We start from the raw sequence: 25,275 nt of genomic DNA, 5'->3' as shown, positions 1-25,275 counted from the left end.
GGCTAACGGAAACTCTGCCGTGCGGGGGGGGGGTCTGCTGGAGGCACCTGCTGGGTGCACTGTCCTGCGAGATACCGGGACCTGGCTCGAAACACTCGGAAAACTGTTGTTGTTGTTGGCGAAACACATCAGCAATGACGCGGGTGACGTGGGGGTGAGCAGGAGAGGTGGGGAGAGGCGGGGCTATTGCGTCATCGTTATCAAGAAATGATCGTATAGGGCGTACACACAGAGGAGCCGGTTGGCCCCCCAGAGCGTTTCCGCAGATCTACCCACCTTGGGACCCGTTATCGTTATCTGCGTTTCCCTGTCGGCCTCGTGTGGCTGAACCGTCTATATGATAGAGAACTGTAGCCGTTCTCGTGTTGCTCCAGCCTGAAGCTTCTGTGAGGTGGTCCATCATGTGATCTGCAGAGCGCTGGCCTCTGCAGCCACAGGCTCTACCTGCACACCGTGCATCCATCAGCACTGATTAGCACACGGTCAGTACGTGTGTATAAACAAAGACAAACACACTGATGGTGCCGACTCTTCCACAGACTTCCATCAGCTTACTGACACACAACAGCACGAGTATACTGTAAGCCGTGCACATTAGTACACGTGTGAATACAGGGCTCCTTCACCGTTTCAAATGTGAAATTCCAGACTTTTTAGAAGATATTTACTATATTTAAGTGGAAATCACTAGATATCAACTAGATATACTTCATTTTTCTATTTAATAAATAGATTCCCAAGCCTGCCTCTCCAGCACAACATATCTGGGCCCGTAGAGCGTGCACACTTTTGGTTTGTTCAAGACCCGCCCCCAATCCCGGCTCAGTTGACAGAATGGAGAGGGAGCTCTTTAAACCCTAATGATCATAATAAGGGCTACACTTGTGTTTGAACTGGGAAGTGATTTAACTAAAGATACCTTTCTGCTGATTTACAGAATAGATCAGTCAAAACAAAGGTCTTCAGAGCCAAGTGTATTACTCTCACGAGTTGCTAAAGGGACATGCGTCCAGCTGTATTCTCTGTGACAGACACACTCTCAGTACCTGGACCTTCATCTCCCTGTCCGTGTCCCAGATCCGGACCACTCGCACGTCTCCGGAGGTCATCAGGAGTCCCGTGTCCTGCTCCCAGTCCACCACCATGCCCGCACCTACAGAGCGGGACCAGAGCGGTTAGAAAGAAAGAAAGAAAGAAAGAAAGAAAGACTGACTGACTGACTGGTGCCAAGTATCCGAGTATAAATAACATTAATATTATCTATATTAAATAAGTGAATATAATCTGTACACTATGTGAACTGCAGTTTTAATTGACGGGTTTTGAGTTAATTTGATTTCTAAGTGAACCCTCACACACACACACACACACACCCAGCTGTTACACACACAGAGCGTGTGTGGTCCCCCTGACCACAACACGCAGTCTGTGGAGGTTTCAGGGGCTCCGGCTGCCGCATGTAGCAAGTCCAATGACGGGTTAGAGAAACAGCTTCAGCACCAGCGTGTGACTGATATCAGCCACAGAGGCTTGAGCAGAACCATAGTTTTCTGTAGACAGCAGGTGCATGAGCAATAATACATAACTGTTTTCAATGTATACGAGTTATATGACTCATTGTCACCGAGTTTGTGTTTCTGATCAAAGTTCCACATGTTTAGAAATGTCATGCAGATGGAAGCATGGCGTAGCATCCTTCACGTAACGGGAGATGCAGACGGTGACCCGGGATCAGAGCCTGTCAGCAGATTCTGGCTTAGATGACTCAAACGGCACTCAAGTGAGAAAGTGAGGAGGCAAGAAGCTGAAGACAGCAGGACCCTCATGTCACAGCGGGACCACCCTCTCTCTGCGTGCTGAGAGGCGGCAGCCTGGAGGTCCGCTCGCTCCCAGTGAAGGGCTTAATGCTCTGAAAGCTTGCATCATTGTTATGATTCATCACATCTTGCCCTCTGGAGGGAACACAGGGATCTTAGCCTTCGCAGACCATTTCAATGCACAACAACCTATATTCCACCGCCCATACAAAGCATATTAGGGCCCTTTAAAGCCGGTTCCAAAAGCAAGTTTATCTTTTAAGAATATTATGATAATATGCACAACTTTACAGCAGAACACATGTTTCTTCTTCTTCTGCAAAACACGGTTTTGATCTCTATAGCCACATTCACAATTCCTGACCAGTGTACAGGGGGGGGGGACTCACCCGTTAAATTGTATTAATGCTGAACCCTAATCTAAATGAATGGTGCAGACCCTTTGAGTGACTGGTGCATGAAGCCTTTGTGGCTTTTTCAAAAATGTTCAATGCAAATATCTGATATATTGTCTGGTTTGCTGAGCTACAATTAGCATGTCCTTTGCTTTGCTGGCCCCCACTCCTCTTGCTGACATTCAGGCTCCAAAAAAACAAAATGGAGACAGTCACATGGATACCTCAAGGCTTTAGAGCTAAAGTCTAAAACAAAATGGTTGACGTTACTGTGGCTAAGTCAACGCCTCCACCACTTTTCGCTTGTTGCTAAGGGTCAGTTGAGCTACGTCTAGCTGAGTTCACACAATTCTGCAATAAGGCAACCTTCAACATTTTGAAAGCCATGGTAACAAGAAAATAAATAATAAATACATGTTATGCACTAATTAGCTTGCTCCAGAGCCGGAAGCTGCAGTTCATGTGTGGAAGAATAGTGAATGCTTTGTCAGAGGTAACCAAGTGGACCTTGACTTTAAATTATTTGTCCGAAAAAAACGTCTGTTGGATCCTAGTTGCTACACATTTGTAAAAATGTATCTCAGAACCACATTTCCTAAAAGCCTTGAAACAGAAAGCGAACATGCTATTTTGGAAACCGAAGTGAATGTGGTGAAGGACAATGGGAGAATAGAGGCTGGTAGGTCTTTCTCTCACAAGGATGCTCTTATTATCACAGACGCCACAGAAACAGCATCCTTTCCTCTCCTCTTGAATCTTTGACGCCATGCTTCATTTCCTCCTCCACTTTCTCTCTTAGTCACTTCCTCCTCATGATTTGTTCACAATCGATAAACATCGCACCCACCTATTTCACGACCTTGCTTTATATATTCGCGTCAATCTTTATCAGCATATTTTAATCCTCATTGGATCCTTTTACAGTACTTTAATGTGGAAACAGAACGATGGAGAATGGCAGAACAAAAGGCACCCGTGGCATCATTTGATCCTCTCCCCCGGCTCACCTCCTCTCAGAGTTGTGACAGAGCTGAACTTTCTTCCAAGGAGCCGTCTCTGCTTCCGACTGTTCTACTTGGCTTAGGTTGTCAGGAAACCCCAGTTCCCAAAGGAAAGCTTCAGATCTTCCACAGTGACGTCATCCTGCCGGCTCAGGCGTCACACTGCCTGTAGCGTGTGTACATGTGGGGGGGGGGGAGCACGAAGGGAAAACCACTTCACAGAACTGTGCTCAGTCAGTGACGCCTTCACAGCCGCACGCGCCTGACGCCGGCTCATTTCCGAGGCTGTTAGAAGAGTGGAGGCATTCCCTTAGAGGCTCGCCGCTCTGTGGTGAGCACATCTGGGTTACAATGAGAGGGGTGGAGAACGGAAGGTTCCCAAACACACAGACAAGTGTGCATGCTTTACTGATCATTTTAAGCACTGCTAATGCTCTGATGACCTTCGCCATGTTAAGTTCCGTTTGTTTCTGTTTGTCGGCAGGTTTACTGGCCCATGATATCGAAACTCGGTGGACTCTTTGCCAGATCGACTTGCCGGGAGCCCACACAAGAGGCCAGGTCACAATCGTTCCCTTCTTTTCTTGGTGGTTGGTTTGTCCATTCTGGGCTACTGTAGAAACATGGCTGTCCATAATGCCGGACCCTAACATAACCCTAATTCTAACCTGTGTAGGAATGAAGAGCTCGATTTAGTCCAAAGACATGCAACAATTCTTAGTTACAGGTGGTTATACACTAATAAAGAACACAGTTATTGTATATTATATTCAATTTCTGTCAAACAACCTATCAATCTTACCCTCTGGACCGTCAAGACCGGTCTCAATTTAAAGGAGAATGCAGCACTTGCATCGTGATATCTTTCCAGTCCTCTTGTTCTCCTTTCATCCACTTCCTCTCAACCCAAACTCCCTTAATCCTAAATATTTCCCTCAGTCCTTTTTCCTTCTCCCCTCTCGGCGAACAACGACTCCCTGACGACAATCGAAACAGTTTTCTCAGAGTTTAGGGGTCAGAACTCAAGCATCTGAAACCGTAAACCCAACCTTTCAGTTTCTATTGCACGCGGTCAACCCTCAGCTGCTCAGAACGGGATACAATTCTGCCTTAGAGGGAACCTTCGTGGGTCCTAGTTACCCACACAGAAATCAATACGGACATGGAGAATAGATATGTGAGAAGGACGGACATGTGGGCAATGTTCCCTCAGCTGTACATCTCCTTACAGAGGTAAAGATAGCTTCGATGTTCATTCTCTCTCTCAGCCTCCTCTCTTTCCCTCCCTGCTTCAGATCAAAGGTTCTCAGAGTGTTTCCCCCCTGGTTGAATCTTTAACATCTTCTTACATCATCCTGTTCCTGTGCCAGTGTGCCGAGACACTCGAACCTAATTAGTGATATACTTATCTATTTCTTTGCATACATATCTTTGTTCCACTCCCCTTTCTTAATCTCTGGAGAAGGCATCGTGTCCTGCATTGTTTTTCTGCGCTATCCTATCTGGTGATGGAGAAGCTCTCCGACACACTGCAGCTCATTAAACCAGTGTTGAGGACTTCTTGGTTGTCTCTTCCTTCATCGTGATGCTTTGAAGAGTTCTTCCAGGGCTAGGGTTAGAGACTGCTGCAGGATTACAGGGACCTGCCCCAGCCTGTGCCTCTCGGAGACAGTGACGGAGCACTCTGACTGGCAGGGAGACTTCTCGGCTTTAGAATGTGTCTCACCGTTACAGACCGGCCTGAGGTTCTGGGAGGGGATGCACCCTACTCTGTGAAATGAAGCCCAACCTACAGGACATTGGCCCTCGAGCTGATTATTTTGGACAGGAGACGATCTTCCATCATTTTGCATAGGAGATTCCAAGAACTTGAAACTGTTACTGAATGTATAGCAGGCCACTTTACGGACCGGAGAAGTTCCAATTGTGAGAATATAGAACATTACCGTCTAATGCCTCATTTACAAATCAATGCTCGTCTTGACTTGACTCAGTTTTTGGAACAAGTTCATTTGTCTATTTCGATTTTTGATGCAGATAGAAGCTGCCAGGTGTAGGCGGCATTTTCAGCTGATCGCTAGAGCAAAACTGCTGTAACGTAAAAAGCTTGCTTGAAACCTTAACTGAGGTGAAACCAAAGCTGTACCAGGTACAATCTAATTGTTAATAAAAGGAAACCAGAGTCAAGAGCAGGTCAAGTTGAGTAGAGCTATGCTGTACTGAAGTGGAAATGCAGAGTCAAATTCAAAAGCAGAACAACATCTGTATGTCCCTTAAGTAAAGGTTTTCTTTGAACTTATGGCGCATTTCCATTGCAGGGCCTCGCTCGGCTTACTACGGTATAGTTAGGCCTTGTTGCTGGGGCAGTTACTATAGTAACGCAGTGTAGGCGGAGCCGTGACGTCATCTTCAATGCGAACCACATAAAAACAACATCAGCCGTTAGCGGTTAGCACTCAGAGCTCACAGCTCCTCAGAAACTAGACAGAAGCTAAACAAGTACAAACCACAGACTGCCTGTGTCATGGAGAATACAGTCGCTGCTTTATTTATGTCTGCGGGCCGTTGTTGTGAGTGTGGACGGTCGGAGCATATATAACGTTAGCTTAGCCGATCTCCATTCAGAAAACACGCATTTTAAAAGGTTTTTCGCCGTCTGTCTGCAGACTTGTCAAGGCATGAATTCATGGTTGTACTAACCGGTATCAGTGTGTTGTTACTTCGGTATCATTTAGAAACGTGTGTTACAATTAAATCACGGTCAAATATGTCCATCTTGTTGTAGTTGTAGCCCCCTTGCCAGCGATTCTCTCTCTAGTTTAGCATGCTCAGCCCGACTCAGCCTGGTTGTTGGCCCGCTAAGAACCTCGATTTTATGGGGCCAGACAAACTGTGAAATAGTACCCGCTAGCCGGTACTACGCTAAGTGGAAACGCAACCAAAAACGGGCCGGGCACGCTTAGACTCAGTAACACTAGGCAGAGGAAAACCTTCTGGAACAAGTGGAAAGTTATTTTAAGACCTACACAGCACCTGCCGGCAACTTTCAAACCCAAAACGATTAAACTGTCATGCTATTAAAGAATTTAGACCAAAACCGGATCCCAGGCCAGGGCCATATTGTTATTGTTTGTATTTCCAAGTTGTAAATGTGAAAATAACGCAACCCGAAGTAACACAGTATCTGGTCCTGACCTGAGCCACTGACACATGGTTTGGATTTCCTGCCTTCCTACTAACAATGCGCTTCTCCAACAACATATAAGGGAACACCTGTTTCCGACACTTGGCCTAAACTATGAACGTCTTTGCTTTGAATCCCAGCAAAGGCTGCACAAGAAAACAGCCTAAAGGCTTTTTGTCACATTTTGACACTTTCATGCCAGGAGCCTCCTTCCAACTTCACATCCCCGCTTTTGGATTACGTTTGCAAAGCCCCGATGGTAACAAGGCACGAGGCAGGGCAGCCACATGTAGAACAGGACACAGCGTCTGCCCCCCCAAAGCCAAAGAGGAGAGGGCTGCCTTACTTTCACGTATGCAGCCAAAAGAAAAGGGACAAAGAGAAATATGACACCAGGAAGAAAACAACTGTAATCTTCGACAACGTCACGGGTCGAGGAAGGGCAATGGAGAGAAATTAAAGGAGTAAAAAGAAGTTGAAACATAATTAACAGTATGTGGATCAGGATTCTCAATCTAATCTGGAGAGATGTGAAGTCAGTGTGCTGTGCAGCAGCAGGAAAGCTCTTCCAGTCGCTGTCAGCCCGTCCCCTCATTTCCCCGGCTCCCTGGAGCTTTACTGGATAATCCCTCCGGAGACGGACTGGGTGGCTCGGTGCTATTAAAATCACACAGAACTAGCACACTCCCAATTAAGCACGGACACCTTTGAGGCCAGCTTAAAACCTTCTTTTTTAATACATGACGGAAGCCATTTTGAGGCAAATGCTCTTGTTCTTCCAAAACGCATTGTATGGATTCAAGACAAATTTGCTCTGCAATTGACAGTTCTGAAATCCCTCCCCAAAACAGCGGTTGTCCTAAGTGCTTAGCAGAAGTATCTAGGCAGGTTTGTGGTGGTTTTTTCCTCCACATGTTGAAGTGATGTGCTCGGGCCTACAGTCAGAGGAACAATACATTGAACTGTACATAAAGTTTGTTAACTCCGTGATGAGCGAGCACAGAAACTCATTGCTGCACCATATCGTGGACATGTATCCTTTAAGTGGCATTCAGTTCTGGTTCACCCTGATTCTGCTCTGGCTCACTACGGCTGCCACCCCAAGGCTTTTCCACACCTTTAGTACACAGACTACCTTCTGTTCTCCAGCAGTAGACAGCCAGAAGAGAGCCCCTGTGATCATTGCCAGGCACATTTCCATACAGATGTGTATCGTCACAACTGTACCAATGTATATCTTACTTTACACGGTTACAGTCTGTAATGGTACATTTACATAAAAACAGCTCAGTACAAAACCTGCACCTCTGACACATAGCATGACATTGGCTGAGGACAGTTGGTCCTTGTTGTCCCATAATTGTTAAGTTCATTATGAGAACATGAGAACACATTGTTAAAAAAATACTAAGAATGAAAACCCTGCCTGCACTTTAAACCTCATCCCATGTGTTGTGCTATACATCAAAGGTATGCCGGCATAACAACAGTAACTAAGAGGAGCAGGTCTTCTCTTTGTTTGAGTTATAAGAACAGCTTGTTGCACAGGGCATGTTAGCACTTCTAGAAACACATCACGGCTGCCAGCGACGAAGTGATGGAGCAGATGAAAGGATGAAGGTGGGGTGGTGGTCAGGGGGGGATATCGGAAAACAAAGAAGAGGCACGCTGGGTACCGGATGTTTAGCCTTTGCTCAGGAGGTGAGGGAATAGAGAAGAGAACGCTGGCACTCACCTCCTTGCTTACTCCTGTCAAGATAGATGGAGACCCTTCGTGCCAGACCTGCGAGCGGGGGACGGAGGAGGAGGAGGGCAGAGAGGAAGGAGAGCGGGAAAGCAAAGCAAGCAAAACATTAGCAAAGAACCCCCCTGCGCATGCAGACCCGCACCTCTGCATCACAAAGAGGACCCCCAACCTCCACACCTGCAGGACACCGAACGTCTCCTCCCTTCCCCACAGACAGAGGTGGTGAAAGTACTCGGGTCCTGTACTTAAAGTGGCCCTATTCTGCTGATGTTCATATGAGTACAGTGCCTCTACTACATGTCTCAATGCTCTGATGTCTGGGGGTTTAGCGTGTGCAGAGCATCTACATGCACACACACCCAACACACCACAGGACAGGGAAAGCCCCAGAACATAATAGGGCCTCTTTCTGTAGTAAAAGTTCAACATTTTTACCATTGAAAAATTCAACGGGCTCATTCTGCACAATTGCTGTATTTCAGTAACATTACGTATTAGAATCCAAAAGTACTTCAAGTATCAGAAGTGAAAGTACCCAGTATGCAGATGGCTCTTTCAAAGTATTGTATTAATAAAGAATATGTACAAGCATTCTAATATTGTAGTTTGTCAATTTGGAGCCGATTTGAGAGAAAATACACAATTGATAAGTAGTACTGCATCTTGTGTATTTATATATAAAAATAAACTAGTTAATATGATTGTCAAATAAACGTAATGGAGTAAAAAGTTGAACATTGCCTCTGAGATGTAGTGGAGTAGTAGTATAAAGTGATATTAAATGGAAATACTCAAGTAAAGTAAAATTATCCCAAAATAAGTAATGTACTTGAGTAAATGTACTTAGTTACTGTCCACCACTGCCCACAGGGGGCGCAGCAGGCCGGGTGAAGACAAGCTGCGTGTTTGTGTGTTGGCATGAAAGTTTGGACGAGTTGGAATAAAGAGAAAAGACCTAAATTAAAATAATGTAACTGGTTTGAAGGTGTGCTAATTAAATAAAGAAGTTCATTCCATCACTGAAAACGACCAGCAACAGAAAGATTTGTTGTTGCGGCAGTCGTGAAAACTGCTCGCTGCCTCGTGCATCCTCCCTCAAGATGAGGGGGAACACAACACAATGTCAAAGAATGGGCAAAGAAACAAGCCAGAGGAACACAGGCAGCACAGAGAGGGTCACTGATGAAGAAGAGGAGGAACACCTGTTGTTGGAGCACAGGGACGAGGGAAGGGTGTGTGTGTGTGTGTGTCCGCTGGCGTCTCCTCCAGAAACGCTCACACCAACCTACAGACTCGTATTTTGGCAGCATAAAGACAGAGTAATATTTCACCGGGTTTACATTATTAATGCCGCTGAGGCACGGAGTGGAAGAAAAACACAAGCTCATAATAACTGTGCTCTATCTGGGAGATGTTTTAAGCATTGGTCATAACTCTAAACTGATTATCGATCCAGGATGTGGGGAGATGGCGTTTGGGGAAGTTTGTGTTAGAATGCAGTTTTTTGCTAACTGTAAAAACAACATTGAACCCCTGCATTTGAAGCTTGACTCTCCAGCGAAAGCTTCTCGGTGGAGCGGCTGTTTATTAAAACGGATGGCTCGTCTGCAGGCGGACAGCGACTGTCACCAGCGACCCTTCCAGGATAACAAGCGCGCCATTAAATGTTACGCCTCGCTGCGGGAGAGTCCTCCGCAGGGGAGAGTCTCTCAGGGCCGATGGGTGGGGAAAGTCAGACAGACAGGCTGCTAGTTAAGGGTCTCGTCTCTCTGCGGCCCCCCACAGACTGTGACTGTGTGGCTCTGCAGTGATGGAGACACAGTGTGAGGCACACACACCTCTGCTCAGACAGCCGTTTAAACAGAGCCTGACTCAGTGTTCCCAATTAGCTCTCTTTAAGGAGCTTGTGTCCGTCCGTCAGGAGGAGCATTTCTGACTTCTGAGAAACATCGTGGAAAGGAGCTTCAGCCAGGCAACAACAGATTATGTTTACATTTTCATAACATTTGCGGACATTACTATTTTATGCTCTGTAAAATGTGTAACTATGTACATTTCCATGTAATCTTATCTAACAGTCACTTATCATTTATCTCTATACCTACAGTGTGATGAGTTGTTATATGTGATCCCGGCGAGGCTGACAACAAGTTGGATCCTGTTATTTTTGACTGATCAATGTTCATCCAGACAACGGACACAAATAAAGAGCTGCCCACGTTGTGTACAAAGAATCTACAACAGTGTGGAAGCAGAGTTCCATTTATATCTCACGTTTCATTTCATTGCATCAGGTCAGATAAAATAACATACGTGACGCTCTCTCCTGGATTTTACAATACGACGTTTGCATCAGTTCAAACTTCTCTGGGCAATTTTCTGAATCTAAATGTTTTACTTTATACAAATCTTTGGTAATTAAACTGTTCTATTGCCGTGAGGGGGGGATTTATTACGGGTTGCAACTCTGACTACTTTTACATCCAGACTGAAGACTTTTCTTTTTGCCGCTGCTTTTACAGTAATTGAACTATTCATATCTTAAACTGCACTGTAACTTTTATCCATGTATTCTTTCTTTTAATGTTTATTTTATTATCTTTGATTTTCTTAATGTCTTTCATTTTTGTAAAGCACTTTGAATTGCCTTGTGTTGAAAGGTGCTATGTGAATAAACTTGCGTTGCCTTATTTCAGCTGTATGGTCATATTCATTTATATATGCTTTTCAGCCTGACACATTCATTTCATTTGTGCGGTGCGTGAGTGTGACTGGGAGGGGCGGGGCAGTACTGTGGACTAGAGAGTGGTCTTACTGGTGCCGGGCTGACCCCTGGTGGTAGGCAGCATGTCGGAGAGACCCTGCCACGCCGTCACCATCTCTGGGTTCTTCTGGTCTGCGAAGTTCTTCCAGACACGTAACGCGCCATCGTCTGGAGAAAGAGGGGGGGGGGTAAAGAGGAAGAGCCAGGACAGAAATGGAGTTGCGGTGAGAAACAGCCAGAAGAAGGTGCAGCACAGCACTTGTTGGTACTCTTAATGGATTTTGAAGTGCATGTTGTGCAGAGAATGTTGATACAAACATGTAGGGCTCTTTTAGAACATGTGTTGGAAATGACACACACTGACAAGAAGATCATGAGTCAGCCTCAAAGTGTTACTAAAGAGGACGTACTCTCTTTTTCAGGTTCATATTAGTATGTAGTGTCTCTACAGGGACATGTCTCAGACAGAGGGGGATAAGAGGTGCTGCAGCACGGGCAGTATGAGAAGAATAAAGAGCTTTTTGAACATGAAAGCCTGGAGACATGTCCCAGTGGAGACACAATACTGATATACACCTGAAGATGAGCATATGTCCTCTTTAAGCTGAAACACAGCTACACTAAGACACAGAGACAAATATAAAACATGCACTCTTATGCAAGAGCTATTATAACCTATCAAAGTCTCTACTTGATTTACATTCCGTGTATTACTTTTTTAATGCTGTATATTTTTTATAACCAATGGCTTCCCAGATATCCTCTTCAGCTGACTGATGGAGAGAAGCCGAACAAGTGCACATTACATTTTGATGAGATGGAATCTAAATGTATGAACCCCCGAGCTTTATCAAGTCTGCAGGAGAGGGGCAACACAGGACAGCGCTCACTCTCAGTTTAATGTAGCGCTGTTAAACCAAATAAATGTGTGTTTCTGTTGGAATGTGTAGTTGTTCTCTCCACTTCCTCTGGGTCATGGAGGGAAACTGCTGTGTTGTGTTGATGCATGATAATAGATACACATGAGTGCTGTGTGTGTGTTTGTGGGGGTAAGAGTCAAGTGTGTAAGGCGTGTTGCTGCTTCGAATGAGTCTCGTTGCAAAGTTCTGGTGGGCGTGGACATTTGAGCTGCTCGCTCAAGAAAACGGTTTCTAATTGATCCACCAAGGAGGATCTGTGCTCGGCTTGGTTTGTCTGAGATCAGGATAACAAGGTAATCATGAACAGTTGTGAAAGGTTGCATCATGGGTAAGGGAAGAACCGTAATCATTTGGGAGTGGATCACATAAGGAGATCAGGGTTTTGTGCGGCATTCAATAATAATAAATTGGGTCAAAATGTACCGAGTCAGGATCACATTTTTCAAAATACTGCAACGATTCTAGCACTGTTGCCATATCTCGCACGGTTTGCATACATCTTTGCATCCGCCCCCATAGTTAGAGTTCTTTCTTCGGCCCATGCTACACAAAGTTCCACAAAGTTCCACCAAGTTTCATGAAAGTCGGGCCAGCAACATTTCCGTTATCGTGACAAACAGACAAAAAAAACCCTCCTTAGCCAAAGAAGTAAAGTAGGCTTGAATCTTCTTTGGGGCGTCCATGTTGTTTCCATAGTATGAATTACAGCCAATAGAACAATGACGTCTCCACTCTGGAAATGGGACCACCCGAGGGGCACGCGGAGGAGGTCTGAGTGTGTCTCACCTGTTGCAGTGAGCAGTAAGGAACAGTCGTGTCCGTTCAGGTACTCCATGGCGGTGATGCGAGTGTAGCGAGGGTTTCCGTTGTAGAAGTAGTCCAGCCTCTCGCCCTTCTCCCAGTCCCAGAAACTGCAGTAACCAAACACAGACAACATAGGATAAGACATGTTTAAACTGCTAGGAATTTGAAATTGAAACTCACTCATTTGCATCTAAGGCCTGATTAAGGTTTGTATTCTCTGACCAGATGCTGTCCTTGTCGGCCACGGCGATGCAGGTGTTGAAGGGGTGGAACTTCACAACAGATGGTACTCCAGGGTTGCGGTTGATGAATATTTGATCATCCAGACGGGAAACACCTGTGTTGGGGGGAGACGAGACAGAATGGGAACACGTGTAAAAAGGAGGAGAATTTCTAGAAAGTGTGAAATCACAGATTTGTTTTTTACTGCTTTCCGCCTCCTGAGGCTTCTCCAGCGTCGAGCCTGTTTGTTCCTATTGAATATGTACATTTAAAACATATTTGGTTTCCTGTTACAGCTAACAATGTAATAGCTGCCAGAAATATAATAAAGGTTGCTCTTCACATGATCCAAGTGAAAATAAACCCAATGATGTAATGACCTGACCAATATTGTGATCAAATGTCCTGACATTTTACAACTGCTTGAACGAAAAATACTTGCCTGTATCTGCGGTAGAAATAGAAACTCCAACTTCTTACATAAGTAAAAGCAGAAATACTAAATTGTAAAACACAATGTTAGCAGTAAAAGTCCTGCATTCAAAATCGTACATACCAGAAATTAAAAATACTAACTGTGCAAAAAGGACTGCATTATGATGATGGTGGTGCATTCATGTTTTTGATCAAAGCTGGTACATTTGTCTTTTCTTTGTTGTATTCTGTTTTAGCTAATTAACTACATAAATAAAGCAACGAAAGCTGTTGGGTAGATTTAATGGAGTACAAAATTATTCAATAACCATCAGGGGTTCTGAAAAAAAAGAAACCTGAAAAGATATTATATTATTAGTTTCTATTTTTTTTTTACATTTTTGGTGAACGGCTCAAACAGCAGCTGTTCGAGCCGTATTTTAGATCTGGCCTCATTTACATACAGAGAACATGTTTCAATCACTGAAAACTGTCATGTAAATGTGTAACATTAGAGCAAACATTGTTTTATTTGATATGATTTATCACCTATATAGTTTCTTCAAAATTAAAATTAGTACATGTCTGAATTATCCATATCCTGCTCAGTATTGTGTAAATGATTGAGTGTCTATGAGTGTCTAGTGAGTCGTTTCAGTGTGTGCTTGGATGAAATATATTTCTTTTAAATCACATTCTTTTAATTTCAGCATGTTGTTTGGGTGTTTGCCGATTAAAGAATGTATTCTCTAATTAAGATGAGGCTGATAATGCCGGTGGGGAACATTAGGATTTGTAGTTGCAAATAGGACGGGTCAGAAGCAAGGAAAAGCAGAAGACTTTATGAAAGAGCTCTAAAACCAGAACATACTGGAATGAATGAACCAGTGTGGGAAAGATAAAACATATAGTATTACAGCTATACAGTAGGACCGGAGGCAAGCAAGAAAAATAAACCAATCATACAGAAAATAAATCTGGTTGTGCCCCCCTTTGGCAGTTTGAACACAAAGGGAAAGTTCATAGCTTAACACTATGTTGTCATGGCAACACCACACAAGCCTGTCCTTGGCTATCTGAGCACTCTCGAGACCACCGTCATGAGATGAGAGAGAATCAGGAAACTCCATCATGAATTCTTCACGGATGGAAGAAAAATTGAGTTGGAGGGAAAAAGATGCTGAGGCCTTTGTTTAAAAGATGAGCAAGACCCTAATCTTCATCATCTTCATCGATTAGCCTTTTGGTTGAGCTGTTTGAAGACACAGTCGCTATGACGGCTGTAACATCTGAAACCACCCCAGGACTCCAGGACTGTATGGTACGCTTTGCGTCATAAGTGGAAAAAACACTGAAGTAAAATCAGGTTTACGAGACAGAATCTTTCTATTGCTCATCTTCTCTTCTTTCTACCCTCACTGACTCCGTCTCGCCTCCTCTGTCCTCAGCCACCCCCCCACCCCTCTCATCTCTATCTGGAGGGAACAGACTGAATGAGGGCAACCCTACTGCTTCTCTCTTTAAAAAAGAGGGGAATGAGACATGTGCGAGAGAGAGCCTCAGCTCTGACGCCAATCTCCTCGTGACTGTGTGAGTGTATGTGTGTGTGTGTGTGTGTGTGTGTGTGTGGGTGTGGATGGGGCTGCCAATGACGTTGGGGTGTTAGCTATTCTCTTTGAGAAAGTCCTGAATTCACTTGAGGAGTTTGCTTGCACCCAAGGCTCTGTAAAGTGTGTGTGTGTGTGTGTGTGGGGGGGGGGGGGGGGCTGTATCTGACTGTGTCGAAAGAACCAATAATTTAGTACCAAGTTGGTGCTGGCATTCTGAAACGTAAAAGTACACGTTTTACTGGAGGACTATCGGAGACTACCAGTGTTATGTCGAAACGATGACATTTGAAATAGGACATTTAACATTTCCATTGTGGTCATCGGCAGAGATGGGGTCGTTACTAAAAAAAAAGTAATATATTACACTACTTCGTTACTCTCTACATAAAGTAACTCGTTACTTTACTCGTTACTTTACTCGTTACTTTACTCGCAGGGCCGGCCCGCCCCTCCCTGCAGGCAGATCACGCAGACTGCTAACGCTTCAAATGTTCTCTTTAGTTCAGTTTCCATTGTCGCATAAGACTGATCCAGATCCTGAATGTGTTCCTATCTGACCGTGGCTGTCCTCTGTCTCCTGCTATCTGACTGTGGCTGTCCTCTGTCTCCTGCTATCTGACCGTGGCTGTCCTCTGTCTCCTGATATCTGACCGTGGCTGTCCTCTGTCTCCTGCTATCTGACCGTGGCTGTCCTCTGTCTCCTGCTATCTGACCGTGGCTGTCCTCTGTCTCCTGCTATCTGACCGTGGCTGTCCTCTGTCTCCTGCTATCTGACCGTGGCTGTCCTCTGTCTCCTGCTATCTGACCGTGGCTGTCCTCTGTCTCCTGCTATCTGACCGTGGCTGTCCTCTGTCTCCTGCTATCTGACCGTGGCTATCCTCTGTCTCCTGCTATCTGACCGTGGCTATCCTCTGTCTCCTGCTATCTGACCGTGGCTGTCCTCTGTCTCCTGCTATCTGTATATTTTGCGCAGTCTATCTCTGCTCACGCTGTTGCGTCGGCGTGTTCTCCTGCGTGTTGGCCATGTGTTGCACTGGAACCAGACAGGATAGGTGCTCCATGCGGGTTTTTATGTGCCTTTTGCTGAAGAGTGGCTTCCTTCTGGCCACTCTACCATAAAGGGCCTGATTGGTGGAGTGCTGCACACATGGTTGTCCTTCTGGAAGGTTCTCCCATCTCCACAGAGGAACACTGGAGCTCTGTGAGTGACCATCAGGTTCTTGGTCACCTCTCTGACTAAGGCCCTTCTCCCCCATTGCTCAGTTTGGTTTGGGCAGCCCGCTCTAGGAAGAGCCCTCGTGGTTTCAAACATCTTCCATTTTCAAATGATGAAGACCACTGTGCTCATTGGGACCTTCAATGCTGCAGACTTGTCTCTGTACCCTTCCCCAGATCTGTGCCTTGATACATACCTGTCTGCTGTCTCTGAGGTCTACAGACAATTCCCTGGACCTCATGACTTGGTTTGTGCTCTGATGTGCACTATCAACCGTGGGACCTCATATAGACCGGGTGTTCCTTTCTAAGTCATGTCCAATCTATTTAATTGACCACAAGGTGGACAAGTTATAGAAGCATCTCAAGGATGATCAGTGGAAACGGGATGCACTGAGCTCAATGTTCAGCGTCAAAGCAAAGGGTGTGAACACTTATGTACATGTGATATTTCATTTGATTATTTTTAACAAATTTGCAAAAAATGACATCATTATGGGGTATAGTGTGTGGAATGTTGAGAAAAAAATGAATCTAATCAATTTTGAAATAAGGCTGTAACATGAAAAAATAAATGAAGAGGTATGAATAATTTCCGGATGCACTGTACATTATGATGATAATAAGGTCAACTTTGATCATAAATCTCACTTTAAGTGTCAGCCGTTCCCCGCTAGTCATCCACCGGCAGACTGACATAGATCCTCTATTGCAGGCCTATTCCACTATTTATTTACCGCAAGTAAAATGACAGAAAATGTTTTCAACAAAAAGGGGGCGGGGACACAACGTGTTTGAGTTTCTTTTGGAAAAAAGAACTTTGGTTTTCACTGGTATTCGTATCGACCACTACATCTCTGGTTTCACTGGTTCTGACTATGGGTAGATTGCACTCAATCTCTGGCCTCACTGCATACTTACTTTCATGTCAGAAACAAAGGGGCACCCTGGTCGTGTCTCAGTCTGGAGTTCACCCTGATTTCCCCTCTCAATACATTTAATTCAACATGATTCTGGCAAAATATCTTTGCACTTTATTGGACACACTGCAGGTAGAGCTTCTATCAGAAACGACTGTAGTACAAAAGGTAAGAATCCTGTCCTCTAAGCCAGGGACTTCTGTCTGTCCAAATATAATAAAGTACATAAGTTGCTGCATTTGGAGGCCAAGGACAGGCCAGTTTATTTATAAAGCACATTTCAACACGAGGCCATTCTTCCATCAAGGTTACATTCTCTTTTATTGGAGTAACAGAATATATGGGACAGTAATGAGAACGGTTTGCAGTTCTAATAAGTAATTACAGTTGCTACAAACCAAACTGAATAAATAAACACGAGGTCCCTGAAGCGAAATGACAAAACGGAAATCTATGCTGTCGAGCGATGACAAAGCAAAGTAGAAACTCTGAACCTCATAACCCCAATCCAAGCCTCAACATCCTTGATAGCCACAACAATAAAATGAAAGTGAATTATGCGTGCGCATGCTTCAGCAAAGTGAATTTCTTCCATCTTCACTAAACTTAAACTGAGTGAAGGTGTGCTGTGCCATTTCATCGAGGTATTGATGCCTCTTATTGATGGCCAGTGGTCTCTAGTTAGTGTAATATACATATTTAATGCCAATTCCTTTGCCTTTTCACTGCCATGTGGTTCATGGTAACTTCAGCGCTGGTATTATGGGAGCAACTTTGGGTCAAACTTGGTCATCTTTTGTTATTTTTTTAAACGCTTCATGGTTTCCGGATGAATCACCAGCCTTTATGTTGTATTAGAAATAGTTTAATCCAAATTGCTCCTTTAGGCATGTCTACGGAATTAAAGCGTACGTCGCTTTGGACAAAAGTGTCAGCTATATGACACGTAAAACATATTTTCTTAAGCACGTTGATGTTATTCTCTTTAAAGCTGTTACTGCTGACCGTTTGCAAACAGTTGCTTATTTATACTTTGAACACCAACATTTGAGGTTGTGTTTCTGGCCACCCGGCCAATGCCAGGCTCAATTTCACTCTCTTTTTAGCGTTTGTCAAAAAAAGATCTTTCCAGCTAGCCTTTAGCTTGCTTCCTTCTTCAGCAGCTAGTCGCTTACTTTGCCGTTTTGCTTTTAAGTGCGGTGCAGGTGGTGAACTCCACAGAGTGTAAGCTACTGTTGCTGACTATGTTGAAAATGGTGTTGATTTACAAACAAAGCTGAACAAACAAAGTCTTTAAAGATACAGCCCATTCACATTACACTTTAATCCACTGTTTCTAGAAAGAGTACACTTTATTGAAGCTTTCAATGTTCGTTGTGCAGTATGTCAAAGAAACAAATCATGGTTTTAACATGCATGCTTCATCTAATTGTGTGTGTCAGTGTGTGTGTGTCACTCACCTTTCTGTGTGATGTTTCGGCTCTGCCTCCTGACGCGCGTGTTCCTCAGAAACCTCCACTGCCGCTCCATCCTCACCTGACTCTCCTGGTCGTGCTCCTCTGGGATCTGAGAGAAGCAGTCAGACATGTACTGAACTCTATATATACAGTACATCTTTAATGTATAATAATCTTACTATTACATTCATAAGTTAATATTCATATAATTATTATAGTGCACATATACGTTTTTATACTCTGGCAATATTGTTTCTTGAATGCCGATCAAGCCCCTTTAAATGAAGGGATGCACCTCATCACTGCACTGTTGTAGACCTCTCCTCTCTTTCCTACGGCCCTCAAAGGTCTCTCTGGTGCCCCCTCTGTTGAAGAGCCAGAACTCTTCTCTGGAGGACAAACTCAACACTGGAGGTGGTGATCTGAAGTACCTGCTCAAAAGTCAAGTGCATTTCTGCAAGGATTTCTTGTTTGGAGTGAAGTGTGTCATCAGGAAGAAAGCAGGTTTAAGTCAAACTAAAGGTTTCCTTGATGATATCATTTAGGAACCGTTTTAACATGTGAACTTTGATTGGTGAGATATAATGGTTTCTTATTCTTACAGATATATGGGATTTATGTTATAATAAAATAGGGAAATATGAGTGTAAGTACTTTACTGTCTACAGTACATACATGGATATATATCAAGTAAATGTTTTATGTTACTAAAACATCTAGTAATCAAATGCAGTGCAGTTATTAAATAATCACGTATATATAGTTGTATGTTAGCTTAGTTCTGTACTTCTAGTCTTACTGCTAAGTTAGTCTAGCCAGTCCATCTGTCTACTTAACACAGAGACAAGATTCATATTGACCTTCTAATTTTGTTGTCAATGAAATGTGTACGAAATCTCACAAAACGTGTAGTGTATTCTTTACGCTAACCAGTCCATCTCAATACATACATGTAAACTGATATTGTTATTTATTTCCTCTGAAAATATGGTTGAGCCAATTTCCCCGTTCTGTTTCATTCTACTCCACACTTTAGACTAAGCTAGGCTAACTGCTCCAGCGCGATGCATAACAAAAACAGACACGATTGATATAGATATTCTTACGTTGTTTCCTAAAAGAAATGGTGTGATGCATTCCAGTCTGAACTTATGCTAAGCTAGGCTAAATACTCAATGCGGAACACACTGAGATTTTATCATTTTGTTCTCAGAAATAAATTGTGTAAGCAACCCTTCAGGTTCAGGTTCTTTATTTGTACCCGCAGGTAGATTTTGTTTGCAGAGAAAAAGGCAAGAGATCCATCCTGACACACTCTAAAAACAAACACAAACAACACCTCTAATAAAAGGACTAGTAAAAAGCACAAGTACACCCTGCTCCGTCAAATCTCAAAACATGTCTAAAACATTTAAGAAGGAAATGACTAGTACAAACATGGACATTCAAAATTCATAATTAAACACATAAATAAAACTGTTTTTATCCCGCTTCGTTCTACTCCTTGGGACACCGAAGGAAAAAGCTTACATTCTGAGTGCAGAGGGTGGGAGCCATGGTCTCACATGCAGCTGATAACCGCTGTCACTGCCTGAGGGACAGGGTCTCCAGGTCTAGCTGTGGCTCACCAACAGTCTGCGGGACCGCTTTACGATCTGACTCAGAGAGTTGCTGCTCTTTAAAGTCAGGTTCCCAAACCATGACATTAGTGACAAAGACAGAATTGACTCGATAAAAGCACGATAAAACACGACCATCATGGTTTTGTCAATGTTAAAATAGGGCAGTTTCCTAAGACAGTAACTTTAAACAGTTTTGCTAAACTATTCCTCTATCAGCCCACACTTTTCTTCTAAGACCATTTGGATCATTGCTAATACAAAAGTGATCAAGTTGTCTCATCACCCTGCAGGCCCGAATACTTAGCTAAGTACACAGTTAAGTGAAGCTTATGCCTATACTTTAAATGACTCAAGTAATCAAGTTCACTTTATGCAATCACATGTGTTGAGCAGAGGGAATTAAACAAGTGATGACATTACTAAGTCTTGTGTAACAGAATGGCCTCCCCAGATGTAGTCCAGCCTTCAGTTTAGTGACTCCCTTCTTTAACATGACATTAATATGCAGAGTGTAATGTGCAGCTGATCTGTCATTTTTCAAATATTACAATTGTACATTAAAAACTAGGCCTTTGCTATTCGTGTGCATATTTGACAGATGAATAAAAGAAAACAGAGGGTGAACAACAGAAAAAGCTGCTGCAGTGTGTGCGATCTTCAATGCTGGTTCCAGTGTGTGCTTATTAACCCGTTAAGCCCCAAGCCTGTTTTTAAGGTCTCAGGCTCGAACATGACATTCCCAGAACAAATGACTGTATCTTCCCTTCTAAAAAGGGGTACATTAATAATCTTGTTTCTCAAAGCAATGATACACGTGTGAGTTGGATGTAGAAAAGTCAGAATCAATATAGATGTTTTTTATTTTAAAGTAAATTCAGATTGAACATAGTAAAAAACTGTAAAGGATAGTGTCCGTCCAAAAAACAACACATTACTTAAAGTGAAAACCACCCTTGAATGATGGGATGGTAGACTAAAAGCTTTAGGAATCCAAACTATAACATATAATAAGTACCCTGTATCAAGATTGATGCAAAACAAGTGATATTTGACCTTTTTAGAGAGATTTAGAAAAAAACAAAACACTTCTGGGGTCATTTGGGTGCATCTTCCATATCTCTGGCCCCCCTCGGTCGATTTTGATGATTGACACCTCTTTTTAACCGTTAGAGCCAATGGGATCCTAAAATCCATCTAAACATTACCCATTGGTGAATGAGTGATGCACAACCAGAATGCCCAAAACCACTCTCGTAGCTATCATAGCAGCTAATATGAAATCTCCGTTATTGACATAAATATGAAGATGGATTATCAGTAATCATTTCAAAGTGACAGACACATTGGATTAACCTATGGATTAACCTTCAGCAGCGTTGTAATGCCATTGCACACAACTTTTGATCAGAAAACAGCAACGGTAAGACTTATTTTCAGTGTTGGTTTAAAGCTACGTGGTGTGAGGTCTGGGTTTGCTTCCCCTGCCGCGAGTTTTGGTCGCTCAGTGATGATACTAATACTTCTAGAATCTGTGGAATCTCAGCTTTAATCTGAGATCTTGTTTGTGCAGATCCGAAAAGTAATAAAGTATTTCTACCGTGAGTTCTGTGCTAAGTGCGTTAGCATTTCTTTGCTCAGGGCTAATTCAGAGGGTTGTTATTACCCTTGTGTTTCGTTTAGCTAAAAATGGTTAATATTGTCTGATAGCTGAGTTTCTTCCCGTTAAGTGGGTATGACACGTTCATAGTTGAAAACTGAGGTCCACACACACACACACACCCACCCACCCCTTTGGAGTGGAGTTTTATGGCAGCACTCAACATTTTGCAAACGCAGCATTCTGATTCTTGCTACGGCAAACTCCTCTCCTCCTCTCTTTCACTTACTAATCCCATCCCATCATCTCTGCTTCTGGCTCCATCTCCCTTTTACTCGCCACGCTCAGACACGTTTCTTTGTTTGTTTACCTCCAACACCTCTGTTCTTCCTCTTCGCCCTCCGTGTGTTCTCTTCTTTTCATGTATTACTTGGTCTTCTTTTCTGCGCTCTCTCTACATCCCCTGTCCCTCTTCTTGCCCTGAATGTCTTTGAGTTGTAAATATTTTATTACAAGTGAATCTACTTTTCTCTCTGTGTCAGCTGCTCTGTCTCCCGTGCGCACATCCATTTCTTATCCAATTCCTATTCTACCCTCACAACTCTCTCCTCTAGCTGACCCTCATTATTAACTCTTTCTGAAATGATTCCCTTCTTGTTCGGTTAACCTCAACATAATGTGTTGATTTGCTTTACCCCCCTGGGGAAGACGGCATGTTGAGGCTGTTCAAACAGACGGAAGCCTCATTTCATTTCACAACATTCGGCAGCGAATACTGTGCACGGTCAAAAGCACTTCTTTTAATCTGAGATTCTCCTCAGGAGGACATTAAGTTATGGAGCAGGGGTGCTCAGTTATTCAGGAGAAGCGTGTAGCTGCAGCAGCAGGTGCTTCCTCACGGGGGGGGGGGCCCGCTGTGGTCCACAGGACTTCATTACTTTTCAAAATACTTCACACGCGCCTGTCCTCAGATGGCTCGGGCTCTGCTGCATTGTAAAACGCCTCCCTAACCTGGACAATATTTATGTGGAAACTGAAAACCTGTCAAGTAATTCTTTGTTGCTTAGCAACCCATCTAAGCTGCTTTTGAATCACTAGTTTTTATGTTGGAGGAATACATTTTTTTGGTCTATTTTATTGTGTGTAGAAATGTCTGCATTTCTTTAAAGCAGTACGTTGGACTGCAATTGTTAAATGCATTTTATAAAGCGCTGGTCCAGGACTAACGACCCCTCAAAGTGTGTCAGAATGAACACATTCACGCAGAGGCTGCCAGGAAAAGACACTCAAACAGTTGGCCATGCCATTGGGAGCAATTTGGGGTACGTTTCAGTATCTTGCCCAAGGACACATGGTAACAACCGACCCTCTGATTGGAGCAGACCGACCTTCTAACGCCTGAGCCACAGCCCCCACCCCCCCTCACACATGTGATGAGAAAAGCATGACTTTGTGGCCTATTGTTCAATCAAACACACACAGACACACACACTGATGGGGCGGAGTGATAAGAAGAACAGAGAGGACAGTACCTTCATGACGGGCTGAGCGAAGTACTTGGCGCTCCAATCACAGAGGCCCGTCTGCAGGGAGGCGCTGATGTAGTTCCTGTGGCACGGCTCGTCACCATCCTCCCCTCCCTACACACACACACACACACACACACACACACACACACACACACACACACACACACACACACACACACACACACACACACACACACACACACACACACACACACACACACACACACACACACACACACACACACACACACACACACACACACACACACACACACACACACACACACACACACACACACACACACACACACACACACACACACACACACACACACACACACACATATATTTTCCCGCAGTTCAAAGAGTTAAACTAAACAACAAAAATCCCCCCCCCCCCCACAGACTGGTGCGGCCCCTACCTGCTCCGGTCCCTTTTCAAACATCTTGCGGGTGCGGGGGAACTGGTGGGAGTGGGGCGCCTGCCCTCCCGGGGTGGGGGTGTAGGGGGGCCGTGTGGCCGGGGGCTCTCTGGCCGGGGGTTTGGGAACCTCGTTGGTCAGACTGGAGCTGCTGGTGCTGGGCATGGGGGGGGAGCCACTGGAGGAGCAGAGACTTTAATGTAAGGACAGGAAGTTAGAGCCCATCAGTTCACACTAGCAGTAATGCACTATTTCACCAATTCAATCCAACCAATAGAAGGAATTAGATCACATGTTATCTGCAAGTGAACTTCATACTGATGAATAATATATTGTTCTGATGTTCTGCATAGATTGCCACTGAGACAAAAAACGAGTCCATTGCATACAGTATGTGCTACTGTAACTGTATAATATTTACCTCTCACAGACTGACTATAAAGTGACGCTTTAAAAAGGAACTAGTTGATCGGCGGTGTTTGATGACTTCAAGCTTAAAGCATATGTATGCAGTGTAAGTTGCCATGGCGATTTAGCCGGGTTAAACCACCTTTGAAGTACGGAAAACTCTGGCTTTAGGTTCAACATACCTCAGTAACCCTCTAATCTGGCTTCATATATCACCCTCAGATTCCATTCCATTTGTTTTGTTATTTTTGATTACAATTTAGTGATGTACTTCTGGCTGCTTCATAACATATTTTGTTATGTTAATTTACTTTTATAATTCTGCTACTCATTTTATTTCACCTTGGATGAGGACCTCTAAATATTGTATTTGTATTTTATCAATGCGTGCTGGCCTTTTTATTGAGTAGGTTAGTTTACTTCTTTAATCTAGCATTTTAATCTGCATTGTTCCTTAACGCTGTAAAAGTCCCCACTGTGGGACACATAAAGGATTTGTGATTTTGAGTGTGAACGTAGCTTTAGTGTCAACAGAAACAAGTACGGAAACCGTCTGTTTTATATTTCATATTCATCATATCATATTCATATCCAGGGTTTAGCGTCATTATTAAGTCATTACTTGTATCACTTGTTCCTGTCTGTTCTTGTTCAGGCACCACATAACAAAATATCTGATGAAATGTAACGAATGCTGTGTGTGTGTGACTCCTTGCTTTGTTACCAGCCTTGAACTACGTACTAGTTTGTCATGAAAACAAAAAGAGACATTTGAAGTGGTTTTAGTATTCTTCAAATGTAGGTTCCACTCTGTGTCTCAGTCCTGCTGGAAGGAAGGCTGCTGTATGCATTGTTCTTTGTGTGTGTGTGTGTGTGTGTGTGTGTGTGTGTGTGTGTGTGTGTGTGTGTGTGCTAGCTGTTCTCTCACCCGGCCTGGTGGATGTGTGTGCCCTTGCTGGTGGGGCTGGCGGGGGCCGACTGGGTGAGCGAGCCCGAGTCCAGGATCCTCTGGGGCCGAGCGTTCATGGTTGCCTGGGGACAAAGAAAGTTTAAATTCTCACAAGAGTCACCTGTGGTCTGAAAGCAGCTCAACACACCCTGCATGTCTCTAACGGCCCGTCCACACAGCGGCGTGCGTTGAAGCTTCCAACGCTTCTGCCCGTTCACTTTGAATGGGGCGACGTCACGTTTAGCCAAACTGCATTTTGGGAAGCGACGTGGAGCGTT

The 25,275-nt window shown here is 43.9% G+C and overlaps 1 protein-coding gene across 4 annotated transcripts in view; it reads right to left on the bottom strand.

Annotated features, from left to right (window-relative positions):
• rptor (regulatory associated protein of MTOR, complex 1) overlaps positions 1 to 25,275 on the bottom strand; it is a 244,166-nt gene that overhangs the window by 6,066 nt on the left and 212,825 nt on the right. For 2 of the 4 annotated variants that reach the window (XM_034105423.1, XM_034080365.1), the window contains 9 exons: positions 24,977 to 25,080; positions 23,641 to 23,833; positions 23,222 to 23,329; positions 18,474 to 18,579; positions 12,855 to 12,969; positions 12,615 to 12,739; positions 10,960 to 11,076; positions 8,133 to 8,180; positions 1,047 to 1,153 (listed from right to left, as the gene is read on the bottom strand). In XM_034105423.1, the coding sequence (XP_033961314.1) occupies positions 1,047 to 1,153; positions 8,133 to 8,180; positions 10,960 to 11,076; positions 12,615 to 12,739; positions 12,855 to 12,969; positions 18,474 to 18,579; positions 23,222 to 23,329; positions 23,641 to 23,833; positions 24,977 to 25,080 (1,023 nt within the window). The remainder of the gene's footprint in view (positions 1 to 1,046; positions 1,154 to 8,132; positions 8,181 to 10,959; positions 11,077 to 12,614; positions 12,740 to 12,854; positions 12,970 to 18,473; positions 18,580 to 23,221; positions 23,330 to 23,640; positions 23,834 to 24,976; positions 25,081 to 25,275) is intronic. The other 2 variants (XM_034081114.1, XM_034074665.1) reach the window with 2 other exon arrangements.

The sequence above is a fragment of the Pseudochaenichthys georgianus genome, chromosome 1, assembly GCF_902827115.2.
Source record: "Pseudochaenichthys georgianus chromosome 1, fPseGeo1.2, whole genome shotgun sequence".
Taxonomy (NCBI): Eukaryota; Metazoa; Chordata; class Actinopteri; order Perciformes; family Channichthyidae; genus Pseudochaenichthys; species Pseudochaenichthys georgianus.
Note: the sequence above shows the minus strand (reverse complement) of the source record. Positions and strands in the feature narration are given on the sequence as shown.